This window comes from Papio anubis, chromosome 7, assembly GCF_008728515.1.
Source record: "Papio anubis isolate 15944 chromosome 7, Panubis1.0, whole genome shotgun sequence".
In the NCBI taxonomy this organism is placed as follows: Eukaryota; Metazoa; Chordata; class Mammalia; order Primates; family Cercopithecidae; genus Papio; species Papio anubis.
In genome coordinates, this window is record NC_044982.1 from 73,846,015 (window position 1) to 73,862,432 (window position 16,418).

The 16,418-nt window shown below is 37.0% G+C and overlaps 1 protein-coding gene across 7 annotated transcripts in view; it reads right to left on the minus strand.

Moving 5' to 3' along the window:
- Window positions 1-16,418, minus strand: part of AKAP6 (A-kinase anchoring protein 6) — a 643,647-nt gene that overhangs the window by 153,034 nt on the left and 474,195 nt on the right. For all 7 annotated transcript variants that reach the window (XM_021941105.2, XM_021941106.2, XM_021941109.2 and 4 more), the window contains one exon: window positions 12,404-12,552. In XM_021941105.2, coding sequence (XP_021796797.2) covers window positions 12,404-12,552 — 149 coding nt within the window. The remainder of the gene's footprint in view (window positions 1-12,403; window positions 12,553-16,418) is intronic.

Genomic DNA, 16,418 nt, shown 5'->3' on the forward strand with positions numbered 1-16,418 from the left:
TATCAGCTGAATTCAGAACCAGGATCTTCTCTTGAATTTCTAGTGACAACTGCTCTCATCTCTCTGTTTTGAAGGGAGAGAGGTGATTAAAACTGTGGCAAGCAACTTATAATCTTATAGGAATACAAATATAAGAACTATGAGTCCCTTTTGGAGGGACTTTCCTCATAAAATTTTCTTTGTAATTATGCTTGGGTTTATGTCAAGGCAGTCACTCTCATTTGTAATCTCCTAGATGTTAAAAGGTCTGTTAGCATACCATTTTAATACTCTATGAATATGTTACAATTTCCATGAAAGTGTTATAAAGCAGATTCATATATACTCTATGAAAGTATTATAAAGCAAACATTTAACCAAAATGTATTCTTTCCGATACTTTTTATTTAAATTGCCATATACTCGATCTTAAATGGGTTCACAGTAAAAGAGTTGGACATTCTGATGTAGGTAGCTTAATCATGTTATGGGGAGAAAAAGTCTTCTAACTTGAAGTCAGTTTTTCTTAGACAAATATAGAAGTATAAATGTATTTGTTTTATAGTTTAAGGATCTAAACAGACAAGGCTATAGAGAAACAGATGTGCAAAATGTTTCTTTAGTGTTTAGTTTTAAGTTTGGGTTTAAGTACTATGGGCTCTAAGTATTTCACAGCATCTTGCCCACCATTTTACTTTGCCTTTTTAAGGTTAAAAAAGATTCTAGGGCTTTTATAAATAAATCAAATACTAACAACCTTATTTAGTATCATTTTTCTGCAGATTTGATGGTAATATATTACTTGTGAGGCCAGCATAGTTTAAGAAATAATCCTTCCTCTAAACCCTGATGGGAGTTATATTTGACTAGCTAAGTGTTTGAATACATAAATGCATTCAGCCTTTGGTATTTAAAGTGAGCATCATTAACTCAACATTTCAACTTAAACTTTGCTTAAACGATAAAGTTTCACCCAAGTGAAATCAATGGGAGGTGTGTGTGAATATATGAGGTTTCAACTGGGCTCACTAAGGAATTTTGATGAAAACAGACAACCAAATTAAGAAATCATCAAAATAGAGCAATTATTGTTTGAAAAAAATATGTAACACTAAAAGTCCTCACAGGTTTTCTACCTAAGGCTGAGTAATCGTGTGTGTGTGTGTGTGTGTGTGTGTGTGTGTTTTGGGGCACTTAAGAATACATCTTTTGTATGCTTAATGTTAATTCACACTAAGACATCTAAAAACACCAGACTGGTTCCTGAAATACCACCTGTCTATATTGGGAGTTCTATTAAATGATCCAATTTTCCTAGCTTCTTTAGCATATTGATTCCTTCCCCAAATATTCACTAAGTGTTCGCTGTTCACATTATTTGCCTAGGAAAGTTTGCCTCTGGCTTTCAAAAAAGACATGTAAAAGAGTGTAACAAAATCTTGCAAAAATATAGTTTAAGTATTTTACTGAAGTAAAATACTAATAATAGATCAGAATTTCCCATCATCCTCTATTCCATGTGTCATCTAAGCACAGAAGGGAGATATAACAGTGGTGCCTGTTATGTCTCCAATCATAATATCATCAAAGAATAAAATGTAGCTTTCCAGACATGGAATCTGATATGCACAGTTGCATGTAGAATCCCTTTCCACTCTAAACATATTAAAGTGTGGACACTAATTTACTATTTTGAATGAAAATTCATGAGCGACTTCCTCATGAGAAAAGCAGCCTGCCTTTGCCATTAATAAATAAAAAGGAATATGGAGTTCTTTCTAGCAGTAATTTCCTCAATTTTATATATACCCACATACATGTGAACATGTCTAAGAAAAATCAAATCAAGCCTACAAACTTATTAATAACTGGCCCTGCTTTCTCGTGGACCATCTGTCCACCAACACCTATTATTGAAATAAAAAGCATAAAGCACCAAGATAATCCATTAAAAATTCTAACCAATGAGATAATCTATAACATTAGAAACATCAGTGTAGATTTCTGGGTGTATTTAGAGGATTCTGTTACACTGTCAGGAAGTCAAAGGCTTGTCCAAGTTTTTAGATAATATGCTGGACTAAGTTCTACCCAGGGAAACAGAAAATATTCTGAAGAATTTTAAAATCAGTAGTTGGAATAACAAATTGATAAATGTACTTCAAAAGACAAAGAGATTATTTTTTTAAAAGATAAACCGTCCTATGTTATCATTTGTGTGTTAACAGGGGAATGGATCCAAACCTAATGGCACACTGGTGTGGGTTGGGCAGTTCACCCTTTCATTAAAGGATTACCCTACTCCAGGCCTCACTAGTTTTCTGAGATGTAATAGGCAATATATCAGCAACCTGGAAATAATTGTTTGTTACCAAATCCTAACAAAAGTCTGGTAGCACAATTAATATGAAAAGTTATCCTTTATTGAGGCTGACCCTACCCAGAGAGTGCTATGCTTGGACTACAAGATTTTAGTTACTTATAGAACTATTCTTACTGAATTGTGCTTTGACATCACTTCTGCAGCCTACATAAAAAAACTGCTTTGGGGATTTGACTTCTCTTGCATGGATGTAGTATCACAGACACCTGTCTCTGCCTTAAAGCGCTGCAGTAGAAATTCCTCTCAGGTCTCAACAGCATAAGAAGTTGTGCATCATCTGATACAGATTATTTTTAATCATAGGACACTATGAATTCTCTGATAGATAAAATTTCATTTTATTCTTTGGGTGTGGATAGCCCAGAGCCAAATCATAGCCTTTCTTGAGGACACACATAGGATATACATTTGTTTATTTTCTTACTTTACTTTTGCCTAAATTATTTCAGTCAAACATTTATTCTATTTTACTGTCAATATTTTTGTAAGTTGACTCAGATCCTTTGTTGAAGGGGATAGGAAAATGAATAAAGGAATACATTTGAAAGAAAAGAGCTAACCTCAGTATACTAAAATGAAGTAAGTGAGATTTGTTTTAGGCGCCTTCTCATTGTCCCTGTTGGCAACTTTCCCCTTTTCCAACGGGCCCCATCAACTCCCCAAAACAGTACAAAAATTGATCATTGTTATCATGAAAGATGTGTGGTGTGTGTGTGTGTGTGTGTGTGTGTGTGTATAATATAGTATATATATATTTATATATATAATATTTTGTGTGTGTGTGTGTGTGTGTGTATCTTCATTAGTTGAGTACACTGTTAACTTTGAAGTCATATTTCTCCCAAAAGCATGCTTCTACCTCTCTGGTTTGCCTTTTGTTGGCTCTTGGCATGAATGGCATCAGATCAGTGAAGTGGAAGACTATCTAGGTCTACAATCGATTTAACATATTTCACATTAAAGGGGTATAATATCATGACCCAAGTGAACACATTTCTACTGGTAAGATTTTTTTGTTTGTTTTAGTCCAGAAAGACCTATTTCAATAATTACATAGTGGTCAGAATATCATTTATCCAGGAAGTAGATAGGCACATTTTGCTCCTTTTCACTGTAGCCTACATTGTTACCTTACTATTTAACAGTTCCAGAGCACAAAAAGGGCCTGAATTTAACACTGATCTTCTATTAGACTGAGATAAGGCAAGAGTCAAGGGAAGGAAGTAGAAATGCAGGATGGAAGTAAGATTTCTTTGGGTTGTCTAGTGATTTAATCTATATGTGAGACTGTTATCAACATTGGCACACATAAGAATAGCACATCATTTTATGGCTGGTGTGCACCAAAAAGAACACACTTTATGTAGCAGTGTTCTAAAAATACCCACTGGGCAGAAATTCAAAATGGTCAGAGTATGTGTGTTTGTAAGAGAGAGAGAGAAAAAACAAGAGAAAGACAGAGAGAGAGAAAGAGAGAGAGAGAGATAGTATGAGAGAGCATGAATATTTTGCATGCTGCTCAACAGAAAACTAGAAAGATTAACCCATGGCAGGAAATCCAGGGTGATTATATCCCTTCTCATTTGGTTAAAGTCATTTGGCATATCTTATTGTTTAATTAATTTAGATAAACAAATTTGGTCTTTAATCAAGTGATATTTTAAATCGTGATTCATTTGTTTTCACTTGTCAATATCACTTCTCTTTGGGGATGTTATATTTATATATACTTTCACACCCATCTAGAGGCACTTCTTTCCTAAAAGAAAATGAACTCATCTTTCCTGCTGAACTTTTAGCCTATAATCCTATTTTAATTTAAAGTTCATTTTATTCAGCCTGTTGTGCTTGGGATTAACCTATATATACTGTTTCCATTTGGGAAGAAAATTTATATTAAACCCTTGTGTGATGAGGGGTGAACTATTCCTGAATTCTCAGACACAAGGCATAAACCTCAACTATATCTCTAGCTGTAGACATTGCCCAATTTCATCCACAGCCAGAGGAAGTCAGGCATACAACTGATGAGACTGGAACTTCTCCCACAGGAGTGGAAGTCCCTTAAAAACTCTCTTGGAATCCTTCTAATTCCAGGAAGCGGAGTCAGAAATCCCCTCCATGATCTTCTGCTTCAACAGCATCAAACTATTTGCAGTAAACCTCAACACATTCAGATACTCCCCCTACCTAGTTCCTGTCTTATGGCTGAAATCCTCACCCTCCCTCTACATATACCTCTTCTACTTTTTGTTTTATTTATTTCAAATTTTTTATTTTTAATTTTTGTGGGTACATAGTAAGTACATATATTTATGGAGTACATGAACTATTTTGGTACAGGAGTGCAATGAGTAATAATCACATCATGGAAAATTGGGCATCTATCCTCTCAATATTTAGTCTTTGTGTTACAAACAATCCAATTATACTCTTTTCTTTATTTTAAAATGTACAATAAAGTTATTATTGACTATAGCGCCCCTACTGTGCTATCAAGTACTATGTCTTATTCATTCTTTGTATTTTTAACCCATTAACCATCTACACCTCCCCCACTCTGATGCCCTAGTACCCTTCCTAGTCTCTAGTAACCATCCATCTCTGTCTCCATGATTTCAACCGTTCTGATTTTTAGATTCCAAAAATAAAGTGAGACCATGCAATCTTTCACTTTTTGTGCCTGGCTAATTTCACTTAACATAATGACCTCCCGTTCCATCATGTTGTTGCAAATGACAGAAGCTCATTCTTTTTTATGGTTGAATAGTACTTCATTGTGTATAAGTGCTACATTTTCTTTATACATTCATCTGTTGATGGGACACTTAAGTTGCTTCCAAAGTTTGGCTATTGTGAACAATGCTGCAACAAATATGAGAGTAAAGATATTTCTTCAATATACTGATTTCCTCTCTTTGGAGTATATGCCCAGCAGTGGGATTGCTAGATTGTATGGTAGCCCTATTTTTAGCTTTTTGAGGAACCTCCAAACTGTTCTCCATAGTGGTTGTATGAATTTAGATTCCCACCAACAGTGTATGAGGGTTCCCTTTTCTTTACATCCTCGTCAGCATTTGTTATTGCCTGACTTGAATAAATGCCATTTGAACTGCACAGACCTCTTCTAATGGCTAAAATCTATGCATCTTTTAAGATAGCTCAGATGTTCCCTCCTCCCCCAAGCCTTCTTGACCCCTTTCAGCTGGGCTGGATTAGGCAGCCCCTCTAAGTACTCCCGTAACACTCTATATCTTAAAATTTCCCCCTTCTTAATTAGGTAATTTATTTTTCGAGACATGGTTTCACTCTGTCTCCCAGGTTGGAGGGCAGTAGCGTGATCACAGCTCACTGCAGCCTCAACCACCTGGGCTCAAGCAATCCTCCTGCCTCAACCTCCTAGGTAACTGCGACCATAGGTGCAAACCACCATGCCCAGCTACTTTAAAAATTTTTTGGTAGGTTGCAGGGTCCCGGGGTCTTACTATGTTGCCCAGGCTGGTCTTGAACTCCCAGGCTCAAATGATCCTCTTGCCTTGGCCTCCCAAAGTTCTGGGATTATAGGCGTGAGCCACTGTGCCCAGCCCTGCCCATTGTTTTATAAGGATGTATCTAAACGTCTCTCTCTCTCACTACACTGAAGACCATGGAGATTAAGTCTTATGTATCTTTTTCATTGCTAGCATCTCATACTACTGCCTGCAACACAGTAGTTGGAAAATAAATATTTTTTAACTGATTTTTCATATTATCTACTGCATTCTAGGTATTTTAGATATTTTCCTATCAATTATTGCATTTCCTTTCTCAAAAAAAAAAAAAAAAACAAACCATGAAGTACACTAGAATAATGATTCCCATTTTGTAGACTAAGATATTATATCTTGGTGAGATTAAATGTACCAATCAAGGTTCCATAGCTAAAAAGCAGCAGAGAGCTAACTTGAATTCTATTCTTAATTTTTAATCTAGTTGCTCTCTCTCCTCTTAGGAAATTAGACTATAGTGAATGCTTGACTTATCCCTAAAAATAAACATTATTTGTGTAGTTGGAAGCAATCTGAGCAGACTCAATGCAATCTAATATCTAGGATCAGGAGCTTTTACCTATAGCTTCAAGAGATAAAATAATAGTCAACTGTAGTCCTCAATTCCTGTCAATCAAGATATTACCTGGAATTCTCAATGGTGTAGTCTTTATTTTGTAATTCTTGCATATTACAGCAGGAAATACTCTGACTAAAATAAAAATGTTCTGCTTACCTATAGTTTTAAAAATAAGCATTCCTTAAAGACAACGTTATGTTCACCTGGCAGGGAGGGCATAGTTTACCACAAGGTAAATTCTTGGCTCTCTCAGCCTCTGCTACCCCATAGTTACCACACTGTCCTTCATGTTGGCTGAGGAGCCCAAAACATTTCTGACCTCCAGATCTGCTTCCTGGGCTTTTCTACTTAGATGTTTCAGAGACCATAGAAAGAACTATGTCTCAAATACTCCGCTCTTCCTCCCTCTTACTCTTCCTCTGCATTCCCCTCCTCAGTGAATGCCACATCTGTCTCCTAGAGTGCACGAGTCTGAAATATGGAGGTCCATTCTCAAATAACCCCTCCCTCAACAACCCCATCTACCCAGTGACCAAGGCTTGTCAATGCAGCTTCTTTCAGTTTCTATTACTGTTGTCTTAGCTCAGGGCCTATTTCTTATTTGAATGACTGGAATAGCCTCTTAACTGAGCATTGTCTAGCCTAGGCCTAACCAATCTATTCTCCACACAGTTAGTAGATAATTGTTGCAAACTACTAATCTAGTCATACTGGGCATCCTTTAGTCATTCCGGCTATTTGCACACACTGCCTCCTCTGTGAGAAACACCCTTCTCATTTCTGACCCTGGGCCATCCTCCATGACACTTCTCTGGAAGGTTTTCCTGATTTCCATATACCTATCACCTTTTGTGTCCCACTGCCTCTATGTCCCCAGTGCCTAACACAGCCTGCACTTAATAGGGGCTAAATAAATATTACATGTTGAATGACACCAAAATCACTTGAATCCAAGTATTCCTGTTTTCTTTCTCTTGGAGCCAATATCTGGGGCATCAGAATGGTTCCTTCTCCCTCACGCTCTTCATCCCGTGGGCCACTGAGGTTTACTGATACCTTCTGGCTTCAGTTGCCATCTAGTATCCACGTGCTCCGTTAACTGTCAACCCAAAAGTCTTTAACGTCTAAAGTGGTGCTTCTCAAACTTCAGCATTAGATTCACCTGGGAGGGTCTGGGTGTGGTGGCTCACTCCTGTAACCTCAGCACTTTGGAAAGCTGAGGTGGGTGAATCACTTGAGGTTAGGAGTTCGAGACTAGCTTGGGCAACATGATGAAACCCCGTCTCTACTAAAAATATAAAAATTCACCAGGCATTGTGGCATGCACCTGTAATCCCAGACACTTGAGAGACTGAGGGACAAGAATCACTTGAACCTAGGAGGTGGAGGCTGCAGTGAGCCAAGATCATGCCACTACACTCCAGCCTAGGCAACAGAGCAAGACTTTGTCTCAAAAACAAAAACAAAAAACAAAAAACAAAAGGAAAAAACCAGAATCACCTGGGATGCTTGTTAAATAAAGATTGCTGGTCTCCACCCCTAGACTTTCTAGTTTAATACGTCTGAAGTGGGACCTAGGAATGACATTTCTAACACATTCCTAGGAGATACTGCTGCTGGTGGTCCAGACACCATACTTTGAAAACCACTGAGGCAATGGTTCTCAACTGCTGGTGAGCATTAGAACCCAATCACTATCATCTACTTCTGCCTACTGAATCGAAATTTTCAGTAGGGTGGGGCAGACTGGCTTTTTTTCTGCTTAAAAGCTCCACAGGTCATCCTGATGCACTATCTTGGTTAAGAACCATGAATTCAATGACTAACTTCTGGATCTGGACTTCACCTTCTTCCAAAGCCTTATTTTTCACACCTCCTTTAACTTCAATCCTCCTCTTCAGTCCTATGAAACAGTAAGCAGTCTGATGATTCCAGACCTTTCCTCCCTTTTAGCCCTGGATCAGTTTTATTTATTCATTCATGCATCCATTCATTCGTTGGGTACCTAGCACTTGCCAGGCATTGCCCCAGATGCAGGAGAGAGTGCAGTGAATATGAGAGATGAAGCCCTGCTTTGTAGAGCTCATCCTGTTTGTTCTAAGCTCCCTAGCATTCTCTGTTTCCCCTTCTCTCTCACTGCACAGATCTGTATCGGCTTCATGCCATAGTCTCTTGCTAGACTGTAAATTCAATGAAGGCAAGGACTGTAGTATGTCTTTGTAGGTGCTCAATATGTGTTTTTCTGGTTAAATTGAAAAGCACTTCTGCTGACCTAGCCCTCTTTCAAAAACCATCTCCAGAGCCTTCTCTCTCTGCTCTTTCCTGACCTGCTCTAATTCTACTTGACACAGTCAGAATTGAGCTCTGCCTTCAATGAGCCCTCCCCTCTTCCCTACACAGATTTCTAACTTGACATTTAAAATGCTTTATTCCACGCTATTTACAGAGATCTGGTTCCTTCTACCAAACTGTGAGCTTCTGAAATGTAGGAACCATTTCATTTCCACCATTTTAATATCTGTACTTCAAGAGCCTGACATATGGAAAGTACTTTAAAATGTTTGTAAAATTCAGCCTGGGCAACATGGTGAAACTTTGTCTCCACCAAAAATATAAAAATTAGCTGGGCATGGTGCCCCACCCCAGAGTCCCATCGACTCAGGAAGCTGAGGTGGGAGAATCACCTGAGCCAAGGCAGTTGTGGCTGCAGTAAGCCAAGATCACACCACTGCAATCCAGCCTGGACAATGGGAATGAGACCCTATCTCAAAAAAAAAAAAAAAGTTTGTCAAATTAATGAATGAGTTAATTTTGTTTTGATTTAAAACTGTTCTACAATGTTTTGCCCCAAACTTCCTTGCGGTTTTAATGAACTCTACTTAAGACTTCCATTTCTCCATAGTAGGAAGATACCTTAATTCAAATTTCATACAGTATGGAATATGCACAACACCAGATTTGGGGGAAAAGCTTATTAAGAATCCAGATAAGTCCTTACAGAGAGGGCAAAGAGTGACTTTATAGATTATCTCCTGCATTCTTGACTCAGAGTGCTGACTCGAGGTCTTAACTCCACTTTAAAAACTCCACTTCTATCCGTGCCTCTCAGTTCTCTCCTTTATATAGACTGAACAAAAGACATGGTTTTTAATCTACACTCAGTTTTGACATCAAGAATGATACTACTTAGCAAATTAAACTGACTCTTCGAAATTCATTAGAAAAATAAAATCAGATAACCTCTCAATAGGAAAAGGTATCTGAAAAAGAGATGGTTACACTTTACAAAATATACAGAAAGTAAGTGTTCTTGATAAACTATGCTCAGAGTATCATGCCATGCACATAGTAGGCCCTCAATGAATATTTATTCAGTGAAAAAAGGCAACTGGTAAGTGTTTTCACCTAAATTGAAAAGCACTGACTTTTGCTGCTGTTGTTTATCACCAGAGACTCACACATTGCAGGTCCCTCCAGGAGCTATGGTTCCACTTTGGGATGCTAGAGCCAGTGCCAAGTGTTTCCCACAGGTGAATAAACTCTGTTACTAGAACTCATACAGCCTCACGTATGTTCAGGGAAATCCTCCTACCACATATATTCATAACTGCTAACCACACAATTCAGAGTTGTATAATATATAAGCTGTGATATATCACCTTGATATATAACTTTTTGTCAGGCTAAAGTGGTTATAAATTCATTTCTAAAAGTTATTTTGGCTACATAAAATTCTCAGAAACTTAAGATCACCATTCAGTGTAGCAGCTCAGTCTTCCCTGGGGTAGTCTTATTCATTTTTCAACTACATTAGTACATATAATCTTTTTAGCATGCTTGTAGGCATGAGAAGGAAATAAAATGACATGAACTGTATCACCAACTTAATTTTCTCTTTAGTGTATTGGATATCTGCATGTGGAATGAAGATCCTTGAAAGCCCACACCATTCCCACAATTACTTATTGGAAACAATGTTCATTCTATGTAACAAAAAGAATGATTAATGAAGTTTATGTATCATTGGAGCAGATAATTTTACAAAGCTACTTTCTTAAGGCTTTAGAATTAAGGATTTGACTGTGGGAACAGAGAGTTTTAAGGGCAGGACACCCCAGATAACCTCACCCACATACATTTCTCAAACAATGCTTTTCTGTATGTAAACAAAAAATAGAAAGGAGTATATGGTTTTTGTCCTTAGTATTAAATAGCTGGCTTTCTTTCAGGACACTCTTAAATTTCTGCACAATGCACAGCCTTCAGCACCCCAAGGAGCATAAACAAAGGATATCAGGCAAGTTCACCTACTCCCACTTCACAGAACAATGCTTGTTGTTAACTAAGCAATTCCCAGGGCAGATTTATGATTTGTGGAGCCCAGAGTGAGTGCTCAGGTTGGGTCCCTGGAATCCGGGGTCAGAAGCACGTGGTGCTGCTCAATCCCCAGGGCTTTTACAAAACATGAAAATGTGACCTAAAGTTTGTGCTTGCATGTACACCAGAGGCTATTTAGGCATTTAGAGAAATTAAAGCACATTAAGGCCTCAAAGCAGTTTATTGTTCATGCTTCGAGATTTAACTTTTTCTTTCTTATTTGCTGCTATGTTTTTCCTCTGGTGAATAAATGACTACTGAATCAAGTAAGATGAATTGACTACACATATAACATGTCTCACGTATTAAAATATACTGATAGAGCAACAAGTTATAGAAATAGGTAAATGTGAAAAGTTGAAAATTCCCTTTTCATTTCCTGAACAGAATTATGACTCTGAATGACTAAAAATACAGGAGTTATTTCCTGTATTCTTAGACACTGGGTTTTTATAATAAGAAAGAATTTTTCTTCAGTGTACTTAATTTATCCCAAAACTTTACATGAGGATTGTAGTTCCAGTCAGAACTATAAGCACTTAAAAAAAATAAATGCAAACAAGTGCTTGAAAAGGCTTCTTTCCTTTGTCACTTTAAGAAATATTTTGGCTAGAGTTACATCCCATAGGTTTATATAATGCTATTAACATGTAATGTAACTTTGGGGAATAATTTCTCCTTTGTGTTGTCTGGTACAAGTCTAAAAGTAAAATAGGTTACTGTTTCCATTTTTATGAGCATAACTATTACCAAATTATTAATACTATGAAATAATCCAATTTCATCACTACTCTTTTACTCTCTAAAATCACCTATTAAATATTACAATTGGGCTGGAAAAAAAGAAAAAAATATATGTGTATATACATATACATATATATAGAGACAATGTTCACATCATTTTAAAAGTCATTTGGAATTATCTAAATATGTGACTTAACTGTTCAATAGTATGAATAGTTAGTATAATATAAATACAGCCATATGTCCCAGGCTGAATGAAATTGTTGATGGGTCAGTGAAGGTGTTGGGTCCTCTCACATACTATAGATAATTCAAGAGCTAGCCTATTCCAATTGACTTCATGTGAAGCTAAGTGGCTAACCCATGGTCTCTAAACAATTATTACATTTCTACATTATTCAGGAAAATTATGTTCTACCAAGTTTCCAGTGTGGTTCTGGTGTTTAAAAGTCCTCAAATAGGCTTTAAAATAAATTGTGAAATCTGAAAAAGAGCAAACACAAGGAAAACATAATTTATAAAGAAGACAGATCAATACTAAAGGCACATTGTAGTCACAAAAACACTTATAAAATCACAACGCTGTATTTTAAAAATTAATAATGAGTCAGAAAGTTCTGGATTAGATGGCAGAGGCTGATGAAATCCAGTCTTCAATTCTTGCACAAATGGAAAATAACATAAATGCCTAGTCTACTGAGCTTCTCCTTGTCTGTTAGCTAGAGAGGAAATACCTTCCTAACACCTACCAGTGGAAAATCATTGAAAAAGTAGATTAGTGAGAATAAAACAACAAAAAGAATAGTTCCCTACCCATTGCTTCCCACTGAATGAACTTTTGACATATCAGCAAACTCTTCTTTTCGCTTGCTGCTGCTGGTATACTGCTCGCTGTACAGCTTGAGGGACATCTGCTCAACAGCATCTCTTTGTGCTTCCAGGTAGCATAGTTGAACCTCAGCCTGGAAAGAGAAACAAAGAGAAATTGCTGTTTTAATCCAGAAGGAATGCATTTCAAGTGAGGTGTAACAGCTCAAAGAATGGGAATTCTTCACATCATTATACCGCTTCTTTTCGAGTTGGATTTAATGGGATCAGTTGGGCATATTACAGAATTATATTTTAGATCTGAATCTTATAAGTTCTTCCTTAAAATACGACCTGAATAAATGAACCCTCAGAAGACTCTGTAAATATCACAAAATATCCCTGAGATCATAATACTGTATGATAAGACTTTACATAAAAATTCTGTGAAATTCCTTAATAATATTCTTCCTTATATTGTCACATATGTAACACTTATTTTTAAAAAATCCCTCTCCAACTCATACATTTGCATGGACACATATTCTAAATGCTTCTCTATTATTTTCCCTATGGAGAATAAAAAAGCCTAGTGTTAATTCCAGTATCTCTTCAATAATCACAATAGACTTTATTACATTTTTTGGTTGTCTGTGTTACTGTCTTAATAATTTTAAAGTAATGCAAATAGTGATTTTGCTTACATGCAGGTATGAATTGTTAAATCTTTCATACTTAGGGCTCACTGCAGTAAAGGAGAGGTAGTAAGTTCACCATGCTGTTTTCTATCAAACCAAGGCCAAAAGAATGCTGAATAATATTTGGCATGAAACTGTATTGAATAGATGCTTTATTTATTGCAGCTGTTCTGATCCCTGTGGCTTTCAGGTTCCCTAGAACACCAGATGAGACCGAGAATGATATCTTCTCAGGGGCATGCTTGGCCATGGTAAAGGGAAGGGAGCAATGCTGAGTTCATGTACATTGTAGACCAAAGGACTCTTCTTTTAGTGTGCTTCACTAAATCCAAGCATGTCCATGAACACTTCTCATAAACCTTAAAATCACTACTTTACAATTTTATTATATATTCTAGGAAAAACATTTCTGGGTCAGCTGTTAAGTAATTGCCAGAATTCTGTAACATGTAAGAAGAAAAGTCGGGTCAGACATGACCTTCTACTCTTAGTATCCACAGCTGACCAAGGCCTTTTGCCTGATCTCTAGTTTTACAGCCTCAACTATGGAGAAAAAGTGAATATTATAAAGTGGCAGCTGCTTAAATTCCAAATTAGTACTCTATAAAGGAAATGGGTAGCCTATGAAAAAATGAGGTCTTGCAGGCCGGGTGCAGTGACGCATGCCTGTAATCTCAGCACTTTGGGAGGCTGAGGTGGGTGGATCACTTGAGGTCAGGAGTTCGAGACCAGCCTGACCAACCTGGCGAAACCCCGTCTCTACTGAAAATACAAAAATTACCCAGGTGCATGTCTGTAGTCCCAGCTACTTGGGAGGCTGAGGCAGGAGAATCACTTGCACATGGGAGACAGAGGTTGCAGTGAGCCAAGATTGCTTGACTACACTTTAGCCTGGGCAACAAAGTGAGACAATGTCTCAATTAAAAAAAGAAAAGAAAAAAAGAAAAATGAGGTCTCAAACCATTCTAGAATTCCTATGTTGTTGCTTTTTATAAGTACTTAATTATGAATGCTCTGGGTTGCTGAGAAAGAATTTAAAGAAACACTGTTAAAATAACTATAGTTATATAATTGAAGTTTCAGAAATCAGATCAAAACTGCAATCTATTTGTTGGTTCATGTGAACTGCTCTTGCCCAAAATAATTGACTTGAATAAGAAGACACTCAATTGGATTAAGAACTATGTCAAACACTATAAACAAAGGATAATGTTATATGGAGTACATTCAGTTGGGAGTAGGGGGTATGGCTGGCGGGAAGGCACAAAGAAAATGCTAGATCTAGTGATGTTAGTATCTTTATTGATGATGTAGAAAAGGAGGTATGCAGAATGTTAACAGCACATATAGAAGACTGCCAACTAAGAGGTTTGCAAACATCATGGAACCTGAAAGAATGATAACTACTGATGAAATAATGTTTTATTTTTAAAAGGATAAAACTAAATGTAAAAAGTCAACAATAAGAAACACAACAGAATAAATCTTTTAGAAGAATATACAAATTTTTATGAGATAAATGAGATTACAGAGATACTGAGCAATAGTCAAAGAACTTAAGAACAATACTCCTCCAAAATGCCACCCCTTTACTTCCAATGCAAAGCCACAGAGTTTAATGAGTATTATAGCCACACTAAGTATTCCACTGACCCAATTAGAATAATGCATTTGTGCCATTAGGCGCCAAAGGACATGTTTGATATCTAAAGGTTCCTGTTAGTTTTTAACCATCCTAAGTCACAAGCTGGACCATGGTTCATTCTGCGTAGTGACCTCACAAATGTGTGCCACTGGTCACAAAAAGGATCATAAACAGAGAAGTCAACTTCATATAGACTCAACACCAGTACAGAAAAATAATCTGCATTCATCACTGTGATACTCAGTCATTTCTGTGTACAAAGAGATATACTTCACATATGACAGGGATATATAAAAAGAAATTCAGAGAACAAAGCTGAGAGTAACTCCAAAAATAGTCACCTTACAAAATGATTGAAATGTTATAATCTATGACTTTTATTGCATAATACCTCACAAGCATTTGGCAAAGGAAATTTCCCTGCACTAACAAGGAGATGAATTAGATGGCACAGGTCTTTCTTATCCATCTCTATTTCTATTTCTGTTTTCAGTGATTCATTCCTAAATGAGATGATAAAAATAGAACCAAAGTAGTTCCTCCTGCTAAGGTTGAATGGCTTTGCCGGTCTAAATCTCTCTGCAGACTGTCTTAACTTTTTTCTCATATTCTATCTTAGTCCAAAGATAGAAAGAGTTAAAGAAAACTTAGTCCTTTAGAAACAGTAACACAATCTCTGGTTAAAAAAAAAAATTATTAGCAGCTATAACAGTGGATACTTTAAAAAGTTACTATATTTTACAAATGGAAACTTAGCACGATTAAATAATATTTAAGATGCACAATGAAAATAATTTGGCAACTTACTCATTAAATAGGGGGTTGGGGAAGAAGACTCGGTGATGGAATCTCCTCTTCCCTTCTAGGTCACTAAAAGACCCATGATACCATCAACAGGAGTAGGAGTATACTCCTGTATAGGAAGAGCAGTTCAAGTGGATGGGAGATATCATCTGGATTTGAATCTATCAGTTTAAGGTACTGGTGGGATGCTCAGAATGAGATGTTCAGCAAGCAGGTGGAAATATTAGGACTGAAATACAAACCTACAGGCAATGGCTGCCATTAGGAGGTGAAGTGAGAATGCCATGGGAGAGAGTAGACAATGAGAAGAGAAAAAAGATCAGTTTTCACTTACTCTGGTCTAGGCCTTCATTATCATTGGCTTACCCAATGTAATGGATTCTCAGTCATTCTCCCTCCCAAAATTCATTTTATTTATTGTTCAATGATCTTTTTGAATCACAGTTGAGATCACTGGTGTATTGTTTGTGGGCTCGATTCTGGGCCACTTTTCTCTATATACTCTCTTCCATAGCTTTAAATGTCAACTAAGTAGTAATGCCTTCCAATCCTCTTCTCTAAGCTGCATACTTACATACCAACCAATCACCTGACATCGCTGCTCGGGTTTCTTTAGACTTTACTACTTAAAACAGAACTCTTCATCCTCATCTTTACCACATCCCCCAAACCTTTCTGTACTTAGGCCTTTAAATAGAATAAAACCTTTCCTTTTAAATAAATGGTACTGTGTATTGTTCATGTCAGAAACCTGAGAGTCATTGTTGACTTTTCCTCTTCTTCATTTCCTTTAGCAGGTTATTCCCTAAGTTGTTGAGTCCTCTTCTAAAATGTCTCTCCAGTCTCTTTCTCCAATCTGCACTGCTGCCAGCCT